At 46.0% G+C, this 18,283-nt stretch overlaps 1 protein-coding gene across 8 annotated transcripts in view; it reads right to left on the minus strand.

Moving 5' to 3' along the window:
• Positions 1 to 18,283, minus strand: part of rufy3 (RUN and FYVE domain containing 3) — a 68,514-nt gene that overhangs the window by 10,918 nt on the left and 39,313 nt on the right. For 5 of the 8 annotated variants that reach the window (XM_043674476.1, XM_043674475.1, XM_043674477.1 and 2 more), the window contains 6 exons: positions 18,174 to 18,243; positions 17,297 to 17,398; positions 15,186 to 15,302; positions 12,168 to 12,335; positions 10,237 to 10,334; positions 3,645 to 3,764 (listed from right to left, as the gene is read on the minus strand). In XM_043674476.1, the coding sequence (XP_043530411.1) occupies positions 3,645 to 3,764; positions 10,237 to 10,334; positions 12,168 to 12,335; positions 15,186 to 15,302; positions 17,297 to 17,398; positions 18,174 to 18,243 (675 nt within the window). Of the gene's footprint in view, positions 1 to 3,644; positions 3,765 to 4,004; positions 6,057 to 10,236; positions 10,335 to 12,167; positions 12,336 to 15,185; positions 15,303 to 17,296; positions 17,399 to 18,173; positions 18,244 to 18,283 lie in introns of those variants that run through there. The other 3 variants (XM_043674480.1, XM_043674481.1, XM_043674482.1) reach the window with 1 other exon arrangement.

Genomic DNA, 18,283 nt, shown 5'->3' on the forward strand with positions numbered 1-18,283 from the left:
CGCCCGATAGCCCTACATTTCCTGTGGCTAATCCACCTAGCCTGCATATCCCTGGACACTCCAGCACAATTTAGCACGCTCAATCCACCCTAACCTGCACAACACGATAGCTCAGTGGCTAGCACTGCTGCCTCACAGCACCAGGGACCTGGGTTTGATTCCCACCTCAGGCGACTTTCTGTGTGGAGCTTACACATTCTCCCCGTGTCTGCGTGGGTTTGCGCCGGTTTCCTCCCACAGTCCAAACATATGCAGGTTAGGGTGGATTGGCCATGCTCAATTGCCCGTGGTGTTAGGTGCATTAGTCAGGGGTAAATATAGGGTAGGGGAATGGGTGTGGGTGGGTTACTCTTTGGAGGGTTGGTGTGGATTTGCTGGGCCGAAGGGCCTGTTTCCTTTCTGTGCAGAATCTAATCTTTGGACTGTGGGAGGAAACTGGAGCACCTGGGAGAAACCTACATGGATACTATTTGTCAATTATTCACGCCCAAGAAATTGGACACTGGTGGTGTCCCTCTCTATGTAATCTTCACCTGCTGGGTGAATGCAACTCCGATCACAATGTTTCCTCATCATCTGAATGGGGTAGCACCTGGAGTTTCCAATCACCACTGAACTCGCCTGATCTGTTGGGACTCATTTCACTTTGTCTTGCTTTCCTTTTACCTTGTTTCTGATGTCAGGCTTTAAGAAAACTAAACCTTACCTTAGGAGCAAGTTTAAAATTAGCTTAACTCCTTAGGAGGGGAGCAGATTGGAGACTTTGGGGGTGTTTCATAAAAGAGAAGTTATTACAGCCTGGCTTGTCACCTGGGAACCACATCTGCAAAGATCTGTTTGTAACCAGTCCACCCCGTTCTACAGGACCCCCTCGACGTTAGGGGTTGAGAGTTCAACTACATTCTCACTCAAACATTCCCAACTCTTCTGAAGTAACTGCTGGACCATTATGTGGCACTAACAGCTCTGACAACCCAAAAACTATCAACCCGCCTCTCAAAACCTCAACACAAGGCACTTCTGGTCCAGGGCAACGATTGAAACATGTATCCATTTGCTGCAGTTAGTGACCACAAGTGCCACCTCCCATTGTTTCCTAGTGCTCACTGTCAAACGAAAGGAACTGTGGGTAGATCATTTCTCAATCTTAGAGACATTTACAACTTCTCACCAACTCTTCCATCTTTTCATACCAAGCTAACTTCTTGCTATACTGCTTCATACTAGATTCACACACAGTCTATCACCATGTGCTCTTTACGAAGTTCCTCCAACAACCTATCATGAATCTCTGCAGAATTATCGGAGATATGATGGGATAGTTGTAATGTCATTGCACTTGTAATCAGAGTGGCAGGCTAATTTTATGAGAACATTGGTTTAAATAGGACCACTGCAGAAATTTGAACTTTTTTTTGAAAAATGGTCTCATGGTGACTACTGTCAATTGTTATAATGGAAAACCTGATGAAGGGGCAGTGCTCCGAAAGCCAGTGCTTCCAAATGTTGGACCATAATCTTATGTTGTGTGGTTTTTAACTTTGTCCACCCCAGTCCAACACCAACTCCTCCACATCACATTTCATTAATGTCCTTTAGGGAAGGCAATCAGGCTCCCTTACCTGGTCTGGCCTATATGGGACTCAGAGCCACTGCAATGCGGTTAGCTAACATCTGGGCAATTAGGGACAGGCAACACATGCTGGCCCAGCCAACGATACCCACATCTCAAACAAATAATTTAAACATTGACACCATTCATTTGTGTCTCACATTTCCCATCATTATTACAATCAGCAGACCAGCGTTTTTAGGAACATTATTGGTCACTTTATTGAGCAGCCCATCTTTGGGTGTTTCAATCCACTTCCTGGACAGGCACAGACATGTCACTCATTTACCGAGAATAACTCACAGCTAAACCAGTGACTCGAAACAAATCACTCAACAGGAAACCGCAAACGAATGTCCACATTTGTGGGATGTGCCGATTTAAGATATTCAATTTCATATCGATGGGCTGTCAAAGTTCAACGCCCATCTTTGAAGCTCTGCTGCCACAGGCTGGGAGAGTGGGCAAAGAAGTCCCCGTGCCACTGGGCGGTCAGCTAACGCCAAGGTTCACCGGGCGGTCAGCTAGCGCCGAGGTTCAGTGGGCAGTTAGGAAAGTAAGTGCAAAATTAGCATTCATTTCGAGAGGGTTAGAATACAAGAGCAGAGACTCTGTGCGGACCTGTTCAGGCTGCATTTGGAATATTGAGCAGGTTTGGGCCCTATATCTGAAGGAGAATGGCCTGGCCTTGTGGGGGGTCCAAAGGATGTCCTGGCTTTGGGTGGGGGTCCAGAGGAGATTTACAAGAATGATCCCAGGAAGCAAGGGGCACATGAGGAGTGGTCGAGGTCTTTGGGTCTGTACTCTATGTGGAGTCTAGAAGGGTCAGAAGGGGGTTTTGATTACAACTTACAGAATACGGAGACACCTGCAATATAGAGTGGATGCGGAGAAAAATGTTACCAGTCGGAGAGACTAGGACCTGAGGGCACAGCCTCAGAGCGAAGGGACAACCCTTTAGAATGGAGATGAGGAGAAATTTCTTCAGCCAGAGGCTGGGGAATCTGTGGGACTCATTGCTTCAGAGGCCAAGTCACTGAGTGTGTTTAAGACAGGAAGAGATAGATTCTTGATTAGTAAGGGGATCAAGGGATACGGGGAGAAGGCAGGAGAATGGAGTTCAGAAACATAGCTGTGACGGAATGGTGAAGATTTGATGGGCCAAATGGTCTAAATTTGTTCCTTTGTCTTATGGCCTGTGGACTCTTAAGAGTTTGGGGTGGTCTGTGGACAAAATGAATTTCCTACAAATCAAGTCTTTGTGGAACTAACACTCTGATTAATTGCTAATGTCTCTTTCTCAACTGGAGCAATTTTACCTGGATCACTTTCTACCTAAACAACACCCACAAATGAATGGAGTGGACATCAAGGCTGTCTCACGTAGAGTTTGTCAATATTTAAATTATTTGTTTGGGATGTGGGTATCGCTGGCTGGGCTGGCATTTATTGCCAGTTTTAGAAATGGCACTTGAAGTGTTTGTGATGTAATCACGGTACAGCCAACACATTGCTAAAAGTTTGCACTTTAGAAACAGAGTCCCCAATTCGTCAATCACATTATAGCAAATTCAGGTTAACAGAACGTGCATTATCACAGAATGACCTGTACTATACACCTCCCCAAAACAGACAGCATTTGACAAAAAGGTCAGACCTTGCAGTCTAGAAACCATTTAGGACTGAGCTAAGGGGCAATGTCTTTGCTCAAAATTATTTGGATTTCTCTAACCCGATCTGATACACATGCTCAGAGTCTATTCCAGATGGAGGACAGTACATCTTTGGAGGGAACGAAAGGAATGATGGAATCTGGGGGTGAATCTGAAGTACATTGGCCAACATCTCTTCTTGGATGGCAAGAGCCAGAGCCAACATGGCCAACTCCAGACCCAAATTCTTGTTTTCTTTGAACATTCAATGGATAAAGCAAACCAGATTATCCACATCAAAAGCTCCAGTTTGCAGTGAACAGCCATTTCACCCTCCCCTGCCCCCCACAAGTCGACAGAGTGGTCAGGGGTTCACCTACCGTTGCTTTGTGAGTTTTTCCACTTCGTTCTGCAGACTGATGATCTTCTCCCCAAACTCCTGCTTGAAGAGATAGTTGGCTTCCTCAGCCAACTGCCAGTTGTGTTGTGTCTGTTGCAATCTGGGATTTGAATCGGATGAGGTGGTGGTAAAACAAAAGAAAGAGAGAGAGAGAGAGAGAGAGAGAGAGAAAGGGGGGGGGGGGAATGAATGTGGTGGATGCAGCAGGTGAAGGGGTGGGAATAGATCAAATTTAAAAACAAAAACAAAAAAAAAAACAACTCAATGATGGTTAGAAACAAAGAAAAAGAAACACACTGGCAATCTCGACAAAGGAAAGAGGTTCCAGACAGTGAGAAGGTTTCTTTCAATGTGTTTATTTGGATCTATTACTACACAGTTCACAATAATGATGGTTAATTAACAAAATAAGTCTTTGTTGACATTATTTTGCCCCCAGCAAAAACACATCTTGCACCAGAATTAACTCCAGTGCAACTGCCAACAGATCATCATTAACACAATCGATCTAGGCAAGTTTAAATAAAAAATAATTCTGGACAGGATTGTGCAAAAGCTGATATTGGTTGCACGATTAACTCCTGCATTATCTAATTTGTTGAAAATTGGTTCATCTCTGAAAGCAACCATTTAGTCCCACACAAGTCACAATTAATTCCACATATGCTACTTAATTCTGGATCCTCTAAGGTTAAGTTAAAATCCAGTTGTGTTTTGGCATCAGCCCACTGTAAGTTTACTTTGAACAGGAGGTCCTGTTGGAACACCTGGGAATGTGTACTAGTAAGGTCACAGATTATTCAAGATTGCAACAACTGGCAGAACAGGATCAAGGGGCTGAATGGCCTCTTCATGCGTCTCACACAATGGTTTCAGCACCTGATCCCTTTCAACAGAATTTACCCAAAATGGGGTTTGGCCAAATTGGATTGTCCAGTTGAAGCCCAAAAGGCATTATAACGTGTGGCAGCTTTCATTTGCAAACAATCGCATCCTAAATTATTAGAGTGAAATCTTATCATCATCACCACACCATTTCATGTTGCAGAATTTGGAATTGAAAAATTGTCAATGTGTTTGTCTAAAGTTATGAAACTGAGATTCTCTGAGCTTAAAGCAGTGAACCAGCCATGAAGTGAAAACATGGGAACTGCTGTGTCCAATGTATCATTTCTCAACACCTCTGTCATGTATCATCAAAGCTCTGCATTTCCATTTAACCTGATCCTACTCTCAGTCTCCATCATCTCTCAAGCTGTTTGTATTTAAAAAAAAATACTTTCTGAACAATCCCACCCATTTAATCAGTGCTGGAATTATTAGATGGCATTCCTAATCTACGAGCAATCCCCACTTTACCAAACAGAACACAAGTATAGTTGGTCATGCTGCACCTCCTTTACTGCTTTCCATAAGACATAGGAGTGGAAGTAAGGCCATTTGGCCCATCGAGTCCACTTCGCTAATCATCATCATGCAATTTCCTCATGCAATAAAGTGCCCTCAATAAATTCGACTCCAGCACACCTCAGAAAAAAACTTGCCTGGACCAAAACACTTGCTCAACTCGGGACCTTGCGAAACCAACATTCCTGATATTTCCAATGGGCGCCATTCAGCGACAAAGAGAAACCAAAAGCTGAGCAGAATTGGTCAGGGACAAACCAGGAAGAGTGAACTTGTGGGTTGATCTCTGAAGCCCACATCCATCAAACCCAATCTGTTTCAAACTCTAAACTCAGTCTTGCTCTGCTAGAGCCAGAGGGGTTATCACTGCATCCAGTGCAGTACTCTGCAGCCTGGAGGTTATCCCAGTTGGCAGTCACTCCATACACTAAACTGGTCAAATGGATCTTTTTAATGAAACACTTCAGGTAATGTAGGGAGACAGCGAAGATGTGTGTGAGATAATAAGGCAAATCCACTGTGCAAACTTAAATAGCTAAGATTATAAAATTTAAGTTTTGCAACGTATTCAACTTAGACAAGCTCAATCAACAGCGACTCAATTGCACTCGAACCTGTGCCCCAAGTTAAAACAACAACTACTTTGAAAGGGGATCTCTGCTGCCAGTGGTCAATGACTCTCAAGAGTATCGCACCATTCACAGAGCAGTAACAAAACCAGGCCAGGGAAATGGTGGCTATAAAAGGGCTGCCAGTGAAACATGAAGTACTCAAATACTATAATAAACATCTCTCTGTATTGATTTTTAAATTGGGGAAAAAGAAATGCTGCACTTCAAACTGTAACCACAACTTTGAAAAAAAAGGTTCTCTCTTCTGTTGCCGAGCTAGTAGAATGTCTTCTCCTCTGGGTGCCTAGTGTCTCTGTACCAGCTTTCCTGCTGCAGTGTTTAGATTCCTAGCTTGCTTCATCAAATCATTTTCACTTTTTTGAGACAGGGCAAAAAGGGAAGGTGGTAGGTGAGAGAGATTGCAAGAACAAAAAAAAAACAATAGGGAAGATGAAACAAAAATAAGGAGAAAGAAAGAGAAACACAGTAAACAGAATTTCCATGAACAAACGTTCAGGTTAAATTCGTCTTTTGAGCTAAGCATTTGCGTTTTAAAATCAGTTTCAACACACTCATCACCCCCGAGATTGTACAGGTACAAACACTGCTTTGGAAATGCTTGTGTGCAGGGCACTATCCCCATCAGGTCCACGTGGTCCCCTTCCAGCCATCTCTCTCATACAGAAGGCAGGGAAGAGTGTTGAGTGGGGGGTCTGGGGAGGAACAACAGGATGGAGTCTGCAGCAAGGGGAAATTACTTCAATTATATTAGTGTCCCCACCTCTGGGTGCAAGCAGCCTCTCAGAATCACTGGCTGGAGCAGTGAGGATTGATTGGGAGAAATGATCCACTCACTGTTTTTTTTTTACACAAGACATAACTCCCTTCCACCAGCTGCATCTTACTGAAGGAAGGGGCATGCCGTGGTATCACAGAATCCCTCTAGTGTGGAAGCAGGCCATTTCGCCCATCGAGTTGACGCTGACCCTGAGAAGAGCACCCCACCCACATCCAGCCTCTACCCTATCCCTGCAACCCTGCATTTCCCGTGGCCATTCCACCTAGTACAAACTCCATACAGTGGTCCCAAGACTGGAATCAAACCTGAGTCCCTGGCACCGTGAGGCAGCAGTGCTAACCACTGAGCCTCCGGACCATAACTGGCATTAGTGATTGTAGTTCATACAGACTCTTTTTCCTTAAAACAAAAGTCAATAGACTATGCACTGTTGAAGCGGTTGTTTGTTCAGTGAATTAAATGGATCTCTCTGTGAACTGTTCTGAGGAAGGGTCACTCAACCCAAATTATTAACTTTGATTTCTCTCCACAGATGCTGTCACACCCATTGAGCTTTTCCAACAATTTCTGGTTGTTTCTCTGCATAAACTGGCCTTGCCCCTGCGAGTGCTGACCCCCTTCCACCTCCAACCCACACTGTCCCAGAGTTTGACGTTCTCAGAGGCTGGCGTGTATATTCTGCACACTGTCTCTGCAACAGGTGGTGGTGTTTGAATAAAAGGACAAGTTGAAATGCCCAACCATCCAAATCGAGTGGGCAGGGAGGGGGAACCATCTTCAACAAACAGTGCCTCCTGCCCCATCACACATACTCTGTAACTAAACCACTAGAGGGGAACAATTCAGGCAGAGGCAAGCAGCAACCCTGGGGACCGTATCAGAGGAGAAAGCTTCCAGACATCAGACGCGATGCTGATCGAATTTCACTTGAGCAGCATTTCTGACAGATTCAGGCAAACGCCCAGCGTCAGGTTTGTTTATAGCTGACACAAAGAGAAAGTGCAGCAGACTGTGCACAGGACAGAGACAGAGAGCGTGAGAGGCGACACACGAGAGTGAGGCGGGGGGGGGGCAAGAATGCGAGATGGAGAGGGCGAACAAGCAATGCAGGATACGGAGTACAATTTACTGGGAAAACAATGGAGTGAGGTTAACCCAACTCTTTCACAGAGCCATTGCAGACAGAAGGGACTGAATGGCCTCCATGAGAGCTATCTAAAACAATGGAGAGATCCAGACTGGAATCTGGAAATGGAACTCTCAAACAGCATTCTGTTTATATAAAAATTTGGAAAAATTAATTGAACAAAGGTGTTGAGTCTGTCGAAGAGACAACTATTAGATGTAGTTTGCTCGCTGAGCTGGAAGATTCATTTCCAGACATTTGTCATCCTACTAGGTAACATCTTCAGTGGGGTAAAAACAATGACTGCAGATGCTGGAAACCAGATTCTGGATCAGTGGTGCTGGAAGAGCACAGCAGTTCAGGCAGCATCTGACACTGCTTGTCGGATGCTGCCTGAATTGCTGTGCTCTTCCAGCACCACTGATCCAACATCTTCAGTTGGCCTCCTGAAAACAAACCTTCCAGCTCAGCGAGCAAATCTACATCCAGAACCTCATCCTGAGCTACAAACCTTCTCAAAACTTGCAGAGACAACTGCTATTTATCTCAGATCAATCTACTCAGTGCACAGCGGTGAACTTTGTTACAGCTCTCCCAGGCCCCTGTCCAGCTCGTGAAGGTGGTCACTGTCTGGGACACGACAGAATGGTGGGGCAGATGCGAGGGGATGGAGAGAGCACAGTGAAGATTCACCAGACTGATTCCTGGGACGGCAGGACTGAGAGGAAGTGAGGCCTGCAGATGTTGGAGACCAGAGTCCAAGAGTTTGGTGCTGGAAAAGCACAGCAGGTCAGGCAGCATCTGAGGAGCAGGGAAATCGACATTTCGAGCATAAGCTCTTCATTAGGATTGAGGGGGTGGCCCCAAGGGGGCAGAGAGATAAATGGGAGGGGGGGTGGGACTTGGGTAAGGTACCTAGGAATGTGATTGGTAGAGGGAGGTGGGGGTGAAAGTGATAGGTTAGAGGGAGAGTGGAGCAGATAGGTGGGAAGGAAGATGTACAGGTGCGACAGTTCAAGAGGGCGGTGCTGAGTTGGAGGGTTGGATCTGGGACGAGGTGGGGGTCAGGGAGATAAGGAAACTAGTGAAATCCACATTAGATCGACATTCTATCACGTCCCCAGCAAATGCCCCACAGTCCTACCCGCCTCCCATGTCTCTCGGCCCACTTGGACCACCCCATCATTCCTGATGAACAGCTTATGCTCATCTGCTGCTCCTCGGATGCTGCCTGACCGGCTGTGCTTTTCCAGCACCACACTTTTTGTCAGAGGACTGAGGTATGAAGACCGACTGGATCAATCAGGACTGTATCCACTGGAGCTTGGAAGATGGGGGGGGGGGGGGGGGGGGGGGGGGAGGGGGGAGGGGAGAGATCTCACTGAAACCTATAAAATTCCAACTGGTCAAGGCAGAGTAAAGTCAGGATGAATGTTGCCAATGATCGCCAGGGTCACCGTGTAAGGATAAGGGGTAGGAATCTCTTCACCCAGAGAGTGGGGAGCATGTGGAATTCTCTGCCACAGAAAGCAGTTGAGGCCATTGAACGTTCTCAGGGCTAAAGGGATTAAAGGGTATGGGGAGAAAGTGGGAACAGGGGACTGGCATGGATGATTGGTCATGATCATACTGAATGGCGGAGCAGGCTTGACGGGCCAAATGGCCGCCTGCTGCTCCTAGTTTCTATAGGGTTCATATTTTTAACATGCACACTCTCTCACACGCACAACTTCACTCCCTCATGGTCTGACCATACTCGGGAGCATACAGTTCACAGCATTCCCACACTGGAATAGGACGATCCATTCAGTTTAATTCCTTTGACCGAGGTAACGCCAATGACACAATGGGGACAGTGATGCTGGGAATGGGAGTGTCAGCACGAGGCAGCATGGGGTGCCAAGGGGTGCAACGTGCACCAAGGAATGGGGCAAGATACAATCAAAGCCAACATACAGGGGACTGGAGCAGTCACAGGAATCAGAATCCCTCCAATATGGAAGCAGACCATTCAGCCCATTGAGTCCACAGTGACCTTCTGGAGAGCATCCAACCCAGCCCCACTCCCTACCCTAACACTGTAAACCTGCATTGTCTATCGCTAACCCACCTAGCTTGTACAGCCCTAGACACTATGGGCAATTTAGCATGGCCCATTCACCTGACCTGCACATCTTTTGGACTGAGAGGGGAAACCGGAGCACCCGGAGGAAACTCACACAGACACGGGGAGAATGTCTGTGTGGAGTTTGTACAGTTGCTCAAGGGTGGAATTGAACCTGGGTCCCTGGTGCTGTGAGGCAGCAATGGCAGCCTCTGAGCCACCATGCTGGGAGTGAAAGGCAGAGAGAGCTAAACATACCCCAGTATTAAAACCATGCTACGCATTAAACAGCCCACAGGTGCCAGGTTTTAGCTGTGATGGTTATTCCATCCAGGATTATTACTGAGAGGGGGGCCCTCCTGAGTGGAAAATCACCCAAATCCTCCTCTTGTATCCCAGCTCTCAGTTCGACATGGGGATATTTGTTGCTTCATAAAACAGCACTCTGCTGTTCAGAGTGGGGACAGACATGGATTTCCCAAGTAACCCACAAACCGACCGTACCCACACTTGCTGTTCATTTACCTTCGCTCCAGCTGTTTAATCGTACAGCTCATCTGATTCGCTTTCTCCTCCAAACGAGTAATGATTTCATTCTTCTGTCTAATCACATTATCAGAGCCCTGTGACATTTCAGAAAAGAACCACAATTTGCAAAACAGTTAAATAACGAAACCATGAGAGACCGACCCAAGTCTGTCTGACACGAGTCCCTCAGTGTGTTTAGGGAACGTATAACCCACAGCTCCCAATATGGAGCATGTTAAACTCAATCCCCCTGGGGGGGGGTTTCATGTCCCCCACATCCCCAGGCCCCTCTCACTTTCTCCCTTTCAAATTGATGTACTTTGACTCCGCTATTAACACCTCCTGTGGATGTAAACTTAGTCTCTTCTACAACCATTAACACTACCATTACCTACTGTTCCGTCACACCTCGGAGCTCAAATCACCCTCGATTCCTGACCTTACCCTAACCCAGCTCATCCCCACCTTTCTCTAAAATCCATCACTTCCCCACCTTTCCCTGCCTGCTCAAAGACATCCTATTGAAAATAAAATACTCCCAATGTTGGAGATCGGGAATACAAACAGGAAATTCTGGAGAAACCCAGCAGGTCTGGCAGCACTGAGATTGCAAGAGAGTGTGTGAGAGAGCCATAGAGATGTAGAGCACAGAAACAGATCCTTTGGTTCAACTTGTCTATACCGACCAGTTATCCTTAACTAATCTAATCCCATTTGTCAGCATTTGACTCACATCCCTCCAAACCCTTCCTATTCCTATACCCATCCAGATGCCTTTTAAATGTTGTAATTGTACCAGCCTCCACCACTTCCTCTGGCAGCGCATTCCATACACGTACCACACTCTGCCTGAAAATTTTGCCCCTTAGATCCCTTTTAAATCTTTCCTCTGTCACCTTAAGCCTATACCCTCTAGTTCTGGACTCCCCAACCCAGGAAAAAGAGCTTGTCTATTTACCCTGTATATGCCCCTCATGATTTTATAAACCTCTAGAAGGTCACCACTCAACCTCCTACACTCCATGGAAAAGAAATCCCATTCTATCCAGCCTCTCATTATGACTCAATCCCTCCATTCCCAGCAACATCCCGCTAAATCTTTTCTGAACACTGTCCAGTTTAATAATATCCTTCCTATAACCGGACGGCCAGATCTGGACACAGTGTTCCAGAAGAGGCCTCACCAACATCATGTACAACCTCAACATGACATCGCAACTCCTATACTCAAAGGTCTGAGCAATGAAGGCAAGTATGCCAAATGCCTTCCTAACAATCCTGTCTATGCAAATCCCAAAGAACTATGGACGTTAATCCCAGAAATTGTTGGGAAAACTCAGTAGGTCCGACAGTACCTGAGGAGAGAAATCAGAGTTAACGTTTTGGGTGCAGTGACTGTCCCTCAGAACTAGACTTGGAAACAGACCTGGGCCGCTAGACCTGAAACATTAACTTTGCTTTCTCTCCACGGGTGCTAACAGACATGCTGGGGTTTCCCAGAAATTTGGGATTTTGTTTCTGATCTACAAGGACTGCTTTAAATTTGGAATCTTGTTTGAGCTGCCCAATATTAATTCACTGCACGGTGTGGTGTGACACCGCTAAGGACAGGCAAATGGGTAAATCTTCTTTGGTCACCGCTACCACCAGACGGGGATGCCATTGGTGAGGCCTTCCTGATGAAGCCGTTGTGAACTGCTCTTTTGAAAACACAGTGGTGTAGCTGCCTTGTTGAACTGCGACCTGTATTGTAGCCATACTCAAAGAGCTGCTAGCCAGGTCAGCATGAAAGCTAGTGTTTCCTATCAGCAGCACACAAATACTGAGGGAACACACTGCCCATGTCAAGCACCAGCTGGTGTTTCTACATCATAAGGCACTATATCAATGTTTTTGTTGTTGCTGCACCAACTCGCTGTGTTGCTTACCTGAAGTTTTTGAGACAGTTCATGGTTGAGAGCCTGGACATCGTCCAGCTGCTGCCGGAATGTTACCAACACGTCTTGTTTGTCACAGATGTCTTTTTCCAGCATTTTCATAGCTAGTTCCATCTCTTGCTTCATACCAATCTGAACCTCCAACTCTTTCTCAACATCCTAAACCAGCCAGAGGTGGAAAGTTTAAATTAGTTTCTACACAAACAGATATTCCCCCAGATCCCATTCTGGTCCTTCAGTGAGTATTTAAACTACAAACTGGCACAGCACGTGGAGGTGGTACCATTGGGGCCCATTCAGTCTTGGCTATCTCTTTGAAAGAGTTCCCCATAGCCCTGCAATTTCTTCCTTGCAGCATGGTGACTCAGTGGTTAGCACTGCTACCTCTCAGCACCAGGGTGCCAGGTTCGATTCCAGCCTTGGGCAACTGTCTAGTGGAGTTTGCACGTTCTCCCTGTGTCTGCGTGGGTTTTTTCCAGGTACTCTGATTTCCTCCCACAGTCCAAAGATGTGCAGGTCAGGTGAATTGCCCATAGTGTTAGGTGCATTAGTCAGAGGGAAATGGGGCTGGGTTGATTACTCTTCGGAGGGTCTGTGTGGACTTGTTGGGCCGAAGGGCCTGTTTCCACACTGTAGGGAATCTATCCAATTGCCTTTTGAGAGTTCTGATGGAATCTGCTTCCAACATCGCTTTGCACAGAGCACAACACCTTGGGTTACAGGATAAGGTAAAGGGATACTGTCCCTCGGGTTGGTGTGACTCGATGGGTTGAATGTCCTGCTATCAGGATTCTATGATTCTAACTCGTTGTGTGTAAAGATTTCTCATCGCTTCCTTGTAGTTTCTTTAGCAGTGTCCTTGATCCTAGAGGACACTGGAAATCACTCAAATTGCCCCACGATCACTGCATTTCACTTCACAAAGTAATAGCCACCTGACCAATTCATAAAGATGACACTCATAAAAGAACATGGAGTCAACTCCGAAATTACTGTTGAGAACCACAGACCTTTTACAAAATTTTCTTCCCTTTCTCTCATTCCTGTCAAATTCCTAACCCAACCAACACAAATTACTCAAGGATTGTGAGCCCAACAGTGCAGTTTCTTGCAGCTAAAACTCAAACAAATGTTTCTTTAAAGACTTAATATAATAAAGTGGAATCAAATCCCAGAGCGCTTCCAGTAACCTCTGCTCACGTGCAAACCTGAGGGTCACTGCGCTGCAGGCGAGGGGAGAGGTTCAGAATGTTCTTCCTGTGATCTCAGACAGTCCATTCCAGACCCTAACCACTGAATTGAGCCCATCACTCTATACCCCAACAACCCATCCAAACTGGGCTGAATGGCCTTGCTGAGCTCTAACTGCTTTATTATACTGTTGGAGACAGGACATTTGGAGGGATATGGACCAGGTACAGGCAGGTGGGACCAGTTTAGTTTGGGATTATGTTCAGCATGGACTGATTGGACTGAAGGGTCTATTTCTGTGCTGTGTGACTCTAAGCAGGAGTTAGTTAGCTCAGTTTGCAGGATGTACAGGGAGTAGTTGGAGTAAGCTAGTCAGTCCCCGAGATTATGGCTGATCATCTACATTGGTGTTGTTTTACTGTGCTATTCCACGTTGCTTGATGTCATTAGAAACTACAAATGTATCAGTTTCGGTCAAAAACCCTGTGGCGTGGAAATTTTCAAAGATTCCCCAACCTCAAAGCTCAGCAACTTCTCTTTTTCTTAGTCTGAAACAGCTTGCCTTTACTGTGCACCTGGCACTAGACATCCACACTGCGCCACACACACACACACACACACACACACACACACACAGTCTCCCCCCTGCCCCACACTCTCAGACAGTCCATCCCAGACCCTAACCACTGCCTGCCCCACACTCGCAGACAGTCCATCCCAGACACTAACCACTGCCTCCCCCATACTCTCAGACAGTCCATCCCAGACCCTAACCACTGCCTCCCCCACACTCTCAGACAGTCCATCCCAGATCCTAACCACTCAATGACTGCAAAACGTTTATCCTCATCTTATCATCACTCCTTTTGTCAGCCTTCACCAATCAATGCCCTCGGATTCTTGATCCTTCCACCAATGGGACCTGGTTTTCTCTCTCTCGCTCTCCCCCCGCTCTGCCCAGATCCCTCGTGATTTTGAAAACCTCAATCAAAATTCCTCACGTCTGTCTCTGCCCAGGGAGCACCTGCCCAGCCTATCCAATCTACCGATTAACTAAACCACAGCAGTATTTACACGTGGATTTAAACTGAAGCTTCCAGCTCTCTCCGGTGGATACAGTTCACCCTGAAATTACAGCTTGCACATTATAATTCTCACACTTCAGTATCCTCATGTCCTATATTATTTTTGATTCCCACCTCCTTCACAGACACTGGCTGTTCTTTCACCCACCTCCTCCAATAGTCTGGCTTTTAGCCACTGGTCTTGATAATCCGAAATATTTACACATGGATTTAAAATACTAAAAAACTCACCTGACTCAGGGTACTGGTGAGTTTAGACACCTCTCACTGGCTGATTGAACAGGAACAGTCTAGTGATCGTAACAATGTCAACTATGTATACTTGAGAATCAGAGTTCCCTGATTAGACCTAATTAACAGCCCCAATCAGGGAGCCCTGGCTGACAGATATAAACAGGAGGGCTAGGGGTTCTGTTCGCTCTGAGAGCTGGATGAGTGTCAAGGACTCTCCCCGTGTAAATAAAGGGTGACAGGATCCTGACCTTCTGGGGAGTTAATTCCAACAGGAAAAGATAAACCTGAACAGGGCACATTTTGGGCTAGGACTTGGATTGTAACACACTGGCCCAGAATCTGCAAGATCTGACGGGGAGAACACAGACCACACCGCTCTGGGAAACATGGCAGGGGAAATAGGTCAGCTGCTCCTTAAGGGCCAGCATGGGAGACGGACTGAATGGTCTACCCTTGTGCAGTGATCATTCTATAACCCTATCACATTGTAGTGACCGACCAGACGGAGCTGCGTCTCCTCCTTCAGTTGTTTCCTGGTCTCAGTATGGACATCATCTGTCCCCTGGCGAGGGGGTCTCGGAACCTGTCCCTCCACATTCCCATCTGGCTTTCCCACCTGCAAAACACAAAAGCATTGAACTTTAGACCTCAGAAATTGGGCAAAGTGTCAGAAAAACAAAACAGTGCCAAATTCTTTCATGACCTACAGACACTAAAAATCCCATCCCTGGATTTACTTTTTAAAACCTGCTATATTCAGTGTTTTGCCAGTACTAGAATCATCCTGTTGTAGGTATTTGACAAACTGATGGAGGACCTCAGGGGGACGGGTGATGATTGTTTATTTAATGCTCAGGTATGGAGAGGAACCACTCAACACTGAAGCTTCCAGCTCTCTCCGGTGGATACAGTTCACCCTGAAATTACAGCTTGCACATTATAATTCTCACACTTCAGTATCCTCAGGACCTATATTATTTTTGATTCTCACCTCCTTCACAGACACTGGCTGTTCTTTCACCCACCTCCTCCAATAGTCTGGCTTTTAGCCACTGGTCTTGATAATCTGAATGCCCTGTGAATGCCATCCATTTAGCTTCCACATGCTTTGCTAGTTTTGTTTGTTACTGACTACCTTTAATCATTAACTAGCTTAACCCCTACCCCTGCACAGAGATATGAAGAAGTGTACTATTTATGAATTGCAACACCACCAGGAATAACACCTCGGGTCTGGCCGAAGAGAGCTATCGCGATGTGTTATTTCGGTCAGTAGACTTCATGTCTCACTTTTTAGCTTTGGCCTGGAACACCGCAATGGGAAGACAGTGGCGTAATGACAATTGGACTGACCAGTAAACCACAGGTAAGGCTAATGGAGACATGGATTCACAGAATCAGACACTTTAGCAGAGGCCCTTCAGCTCATTAGGTCTGTCAAAAATACACGACTGTCTACACTGGTCTGACTTTCACACATTCAGTTCACAGCCTTGAATGTTATTACACATCAAACACTCATCCAGGACGGCTGGTAAAATTAAAATTCAGTTCATAAAGATCTGGAATTAAAATTCTTGTCTCAGTAATGATGATCATGTGAACTACCACTGATTGTTGCAAAACCCATCTGGTTCACCAAAGTCCTTGAGGAAACGATATCTGCCGTCCTTAACTGGTCTGGCCAGACTCCAGACCCACAGCAATGTGGTTGATCCTTAACTACCTTCTAAAATGACTCAGTAAACCACTCGGATCAAGGACAATTAGGGACAGGCAGCCAGGACACCCACGTCCCATGAAAGGGTGAAGAAACTCAGTGGGAACAAGAGTTTATAACAGCACAAAGACAACACAGGAGTGTAGGACCTTCAATCTATCATCGGGCTAACATCCAATCTCCTTAACCAATGGGGATTTAAAAGAACTGAGAAGAAACTAGAGAAGTGACAAAGAAATAGAACCTTGAGAGTGATTTATCACCACATGATAAACTGTTCCCTTTCTACAGTGTGGCCTGAATCCCATCAAGTGTACCTGCAGAGTTAAGAGGTCCAGACTGATTGGAATATTCATAATTGGATCCAGTTAACATGGAGCTACTGTCCCATCAAGATCCAGTGAATAAAATACCTCCAGAGATGTTCTTTTCAGCGAACCACATCCAATTTGGGGGAATAAATCACTATTAGATCAGCAAAGCCAAATGAATCAGCGAACTTAATACAGGGGTTTAAGCGCTCTTGCCCCAACTAGAGATGCCAGGCAGAAACTGGCTGCTGAGACTAATTCCCATTTCAGAGCTGAAACAGCAAACGAACTCTTAACAATTCATACAAAATGGAAGCAACGTAAACACATTCACTTCACCCAGCTATTGTTCAGGGGGATTTATTCAGCCAATAGGTTAGGAATAGGTTGCGGCAGCTTAGTTCCTGCAGGTTTAATTTAAAACAGTGAACTACCTCAGGATGTCCCACCACAGCAGAGATGCTACATAAACGCAGGTTCTCCTTATTGAAATTAATTTCCTACTGTTTTAAGGAAGGTGGGCAAAGTGATTGGAGATGAATTTTAACCAACACTGTGCGCCCCTCCTAATGTACCTACTTCCATCTTCTTCCGAGTCGAGTCGGAGTAGAAGGCATTTTCCTGCTTAATTCGTTCCGTCTCTTCCTGCAAGGTGATGATTCGGTTGTTTGCTACTGCAAGCTGTAAATGGGGGGGTAGGGAGGGGGGGAAAATAATGTAAACTTTAATCTTCCATGAAAAACAGGATGCACTACCACAGTATGAAAGCGACCCGCACCCCCATACCACGCGCTACCCCCCCACTCCCCGACAGGCAGAACACAGCGAAAGTATATGGCTCACAGAGCCGGGACTGTCTAACACAGCCAATCGGCCCATCAAGTCTGCTCCGTCTTTCAATCGTGGCTGACATATTTCTCAACCCCATTCTCCCGCCTTCTCCCCATGACCCTTGATCCCTTTACTAATCAAGAACCTGTCCATCTCTGTCTTTAATATCCTCAATGACTTGGCCTCCACAGCTCTCTGTGGCAATGACTTCCACAGATTCACCACCCTTGAGCTGAAGAAATTCCTCCCCATCTCCCTTCACCCCTTCACTGAGGCTGTGCCTCAGATCAGAGTCTCCCCTCCCAGTGGAAACATCTTCTCCATGTCCACTCTACCCAGGCCTCTCAGTATTGATCCTCCTCATCCTTCTAAATTCCATCAAGTACAGACCCAGAATCCCCAGCTACTCCTCATCTGACAAGCTCAGTGTACTCAGCAAGTCAAAGTCCAGCCCAAAAGGCACCTGGATGAGCAAAGTCCACCCTGGTATTCAAATCCTCCACTGCCATCACACCGGTATGGTCAGACATTTACTGCGATTCCCTCTCTAATACCCAGCCTGCCACATTGTCTTGGACAGATCACACAGAAGAACAAGGCATGAACTGCACCAAATTCCACTGACCTCTTCGGTAAGCTTTGTGTTTGATTTCTCCAACGCATCCACTTTTGCTTGTAGATTATTTACAGTTGCACTGCAAGAAAAACATTTATGGTAATTGAATAACTTGCAGG

This window comes from Chiloscyllium plagiosum, chromosome 32 (assembly GCF_004010195.1).
Source record: "Chiloscyllium plagiosum isolate BGI_BamShark_2017 chromosome 32, ASM401019v2, whole genome shotgun sequence".
Taxonomy (NCBI): domain Eukaryota; kingdom Metazoa; phylum Chordata; class Chondrichthyes; order Orectolobiformes; family Hemiscylliidae; genus Chiloscyllium; species Chiloscyllium plagiosum.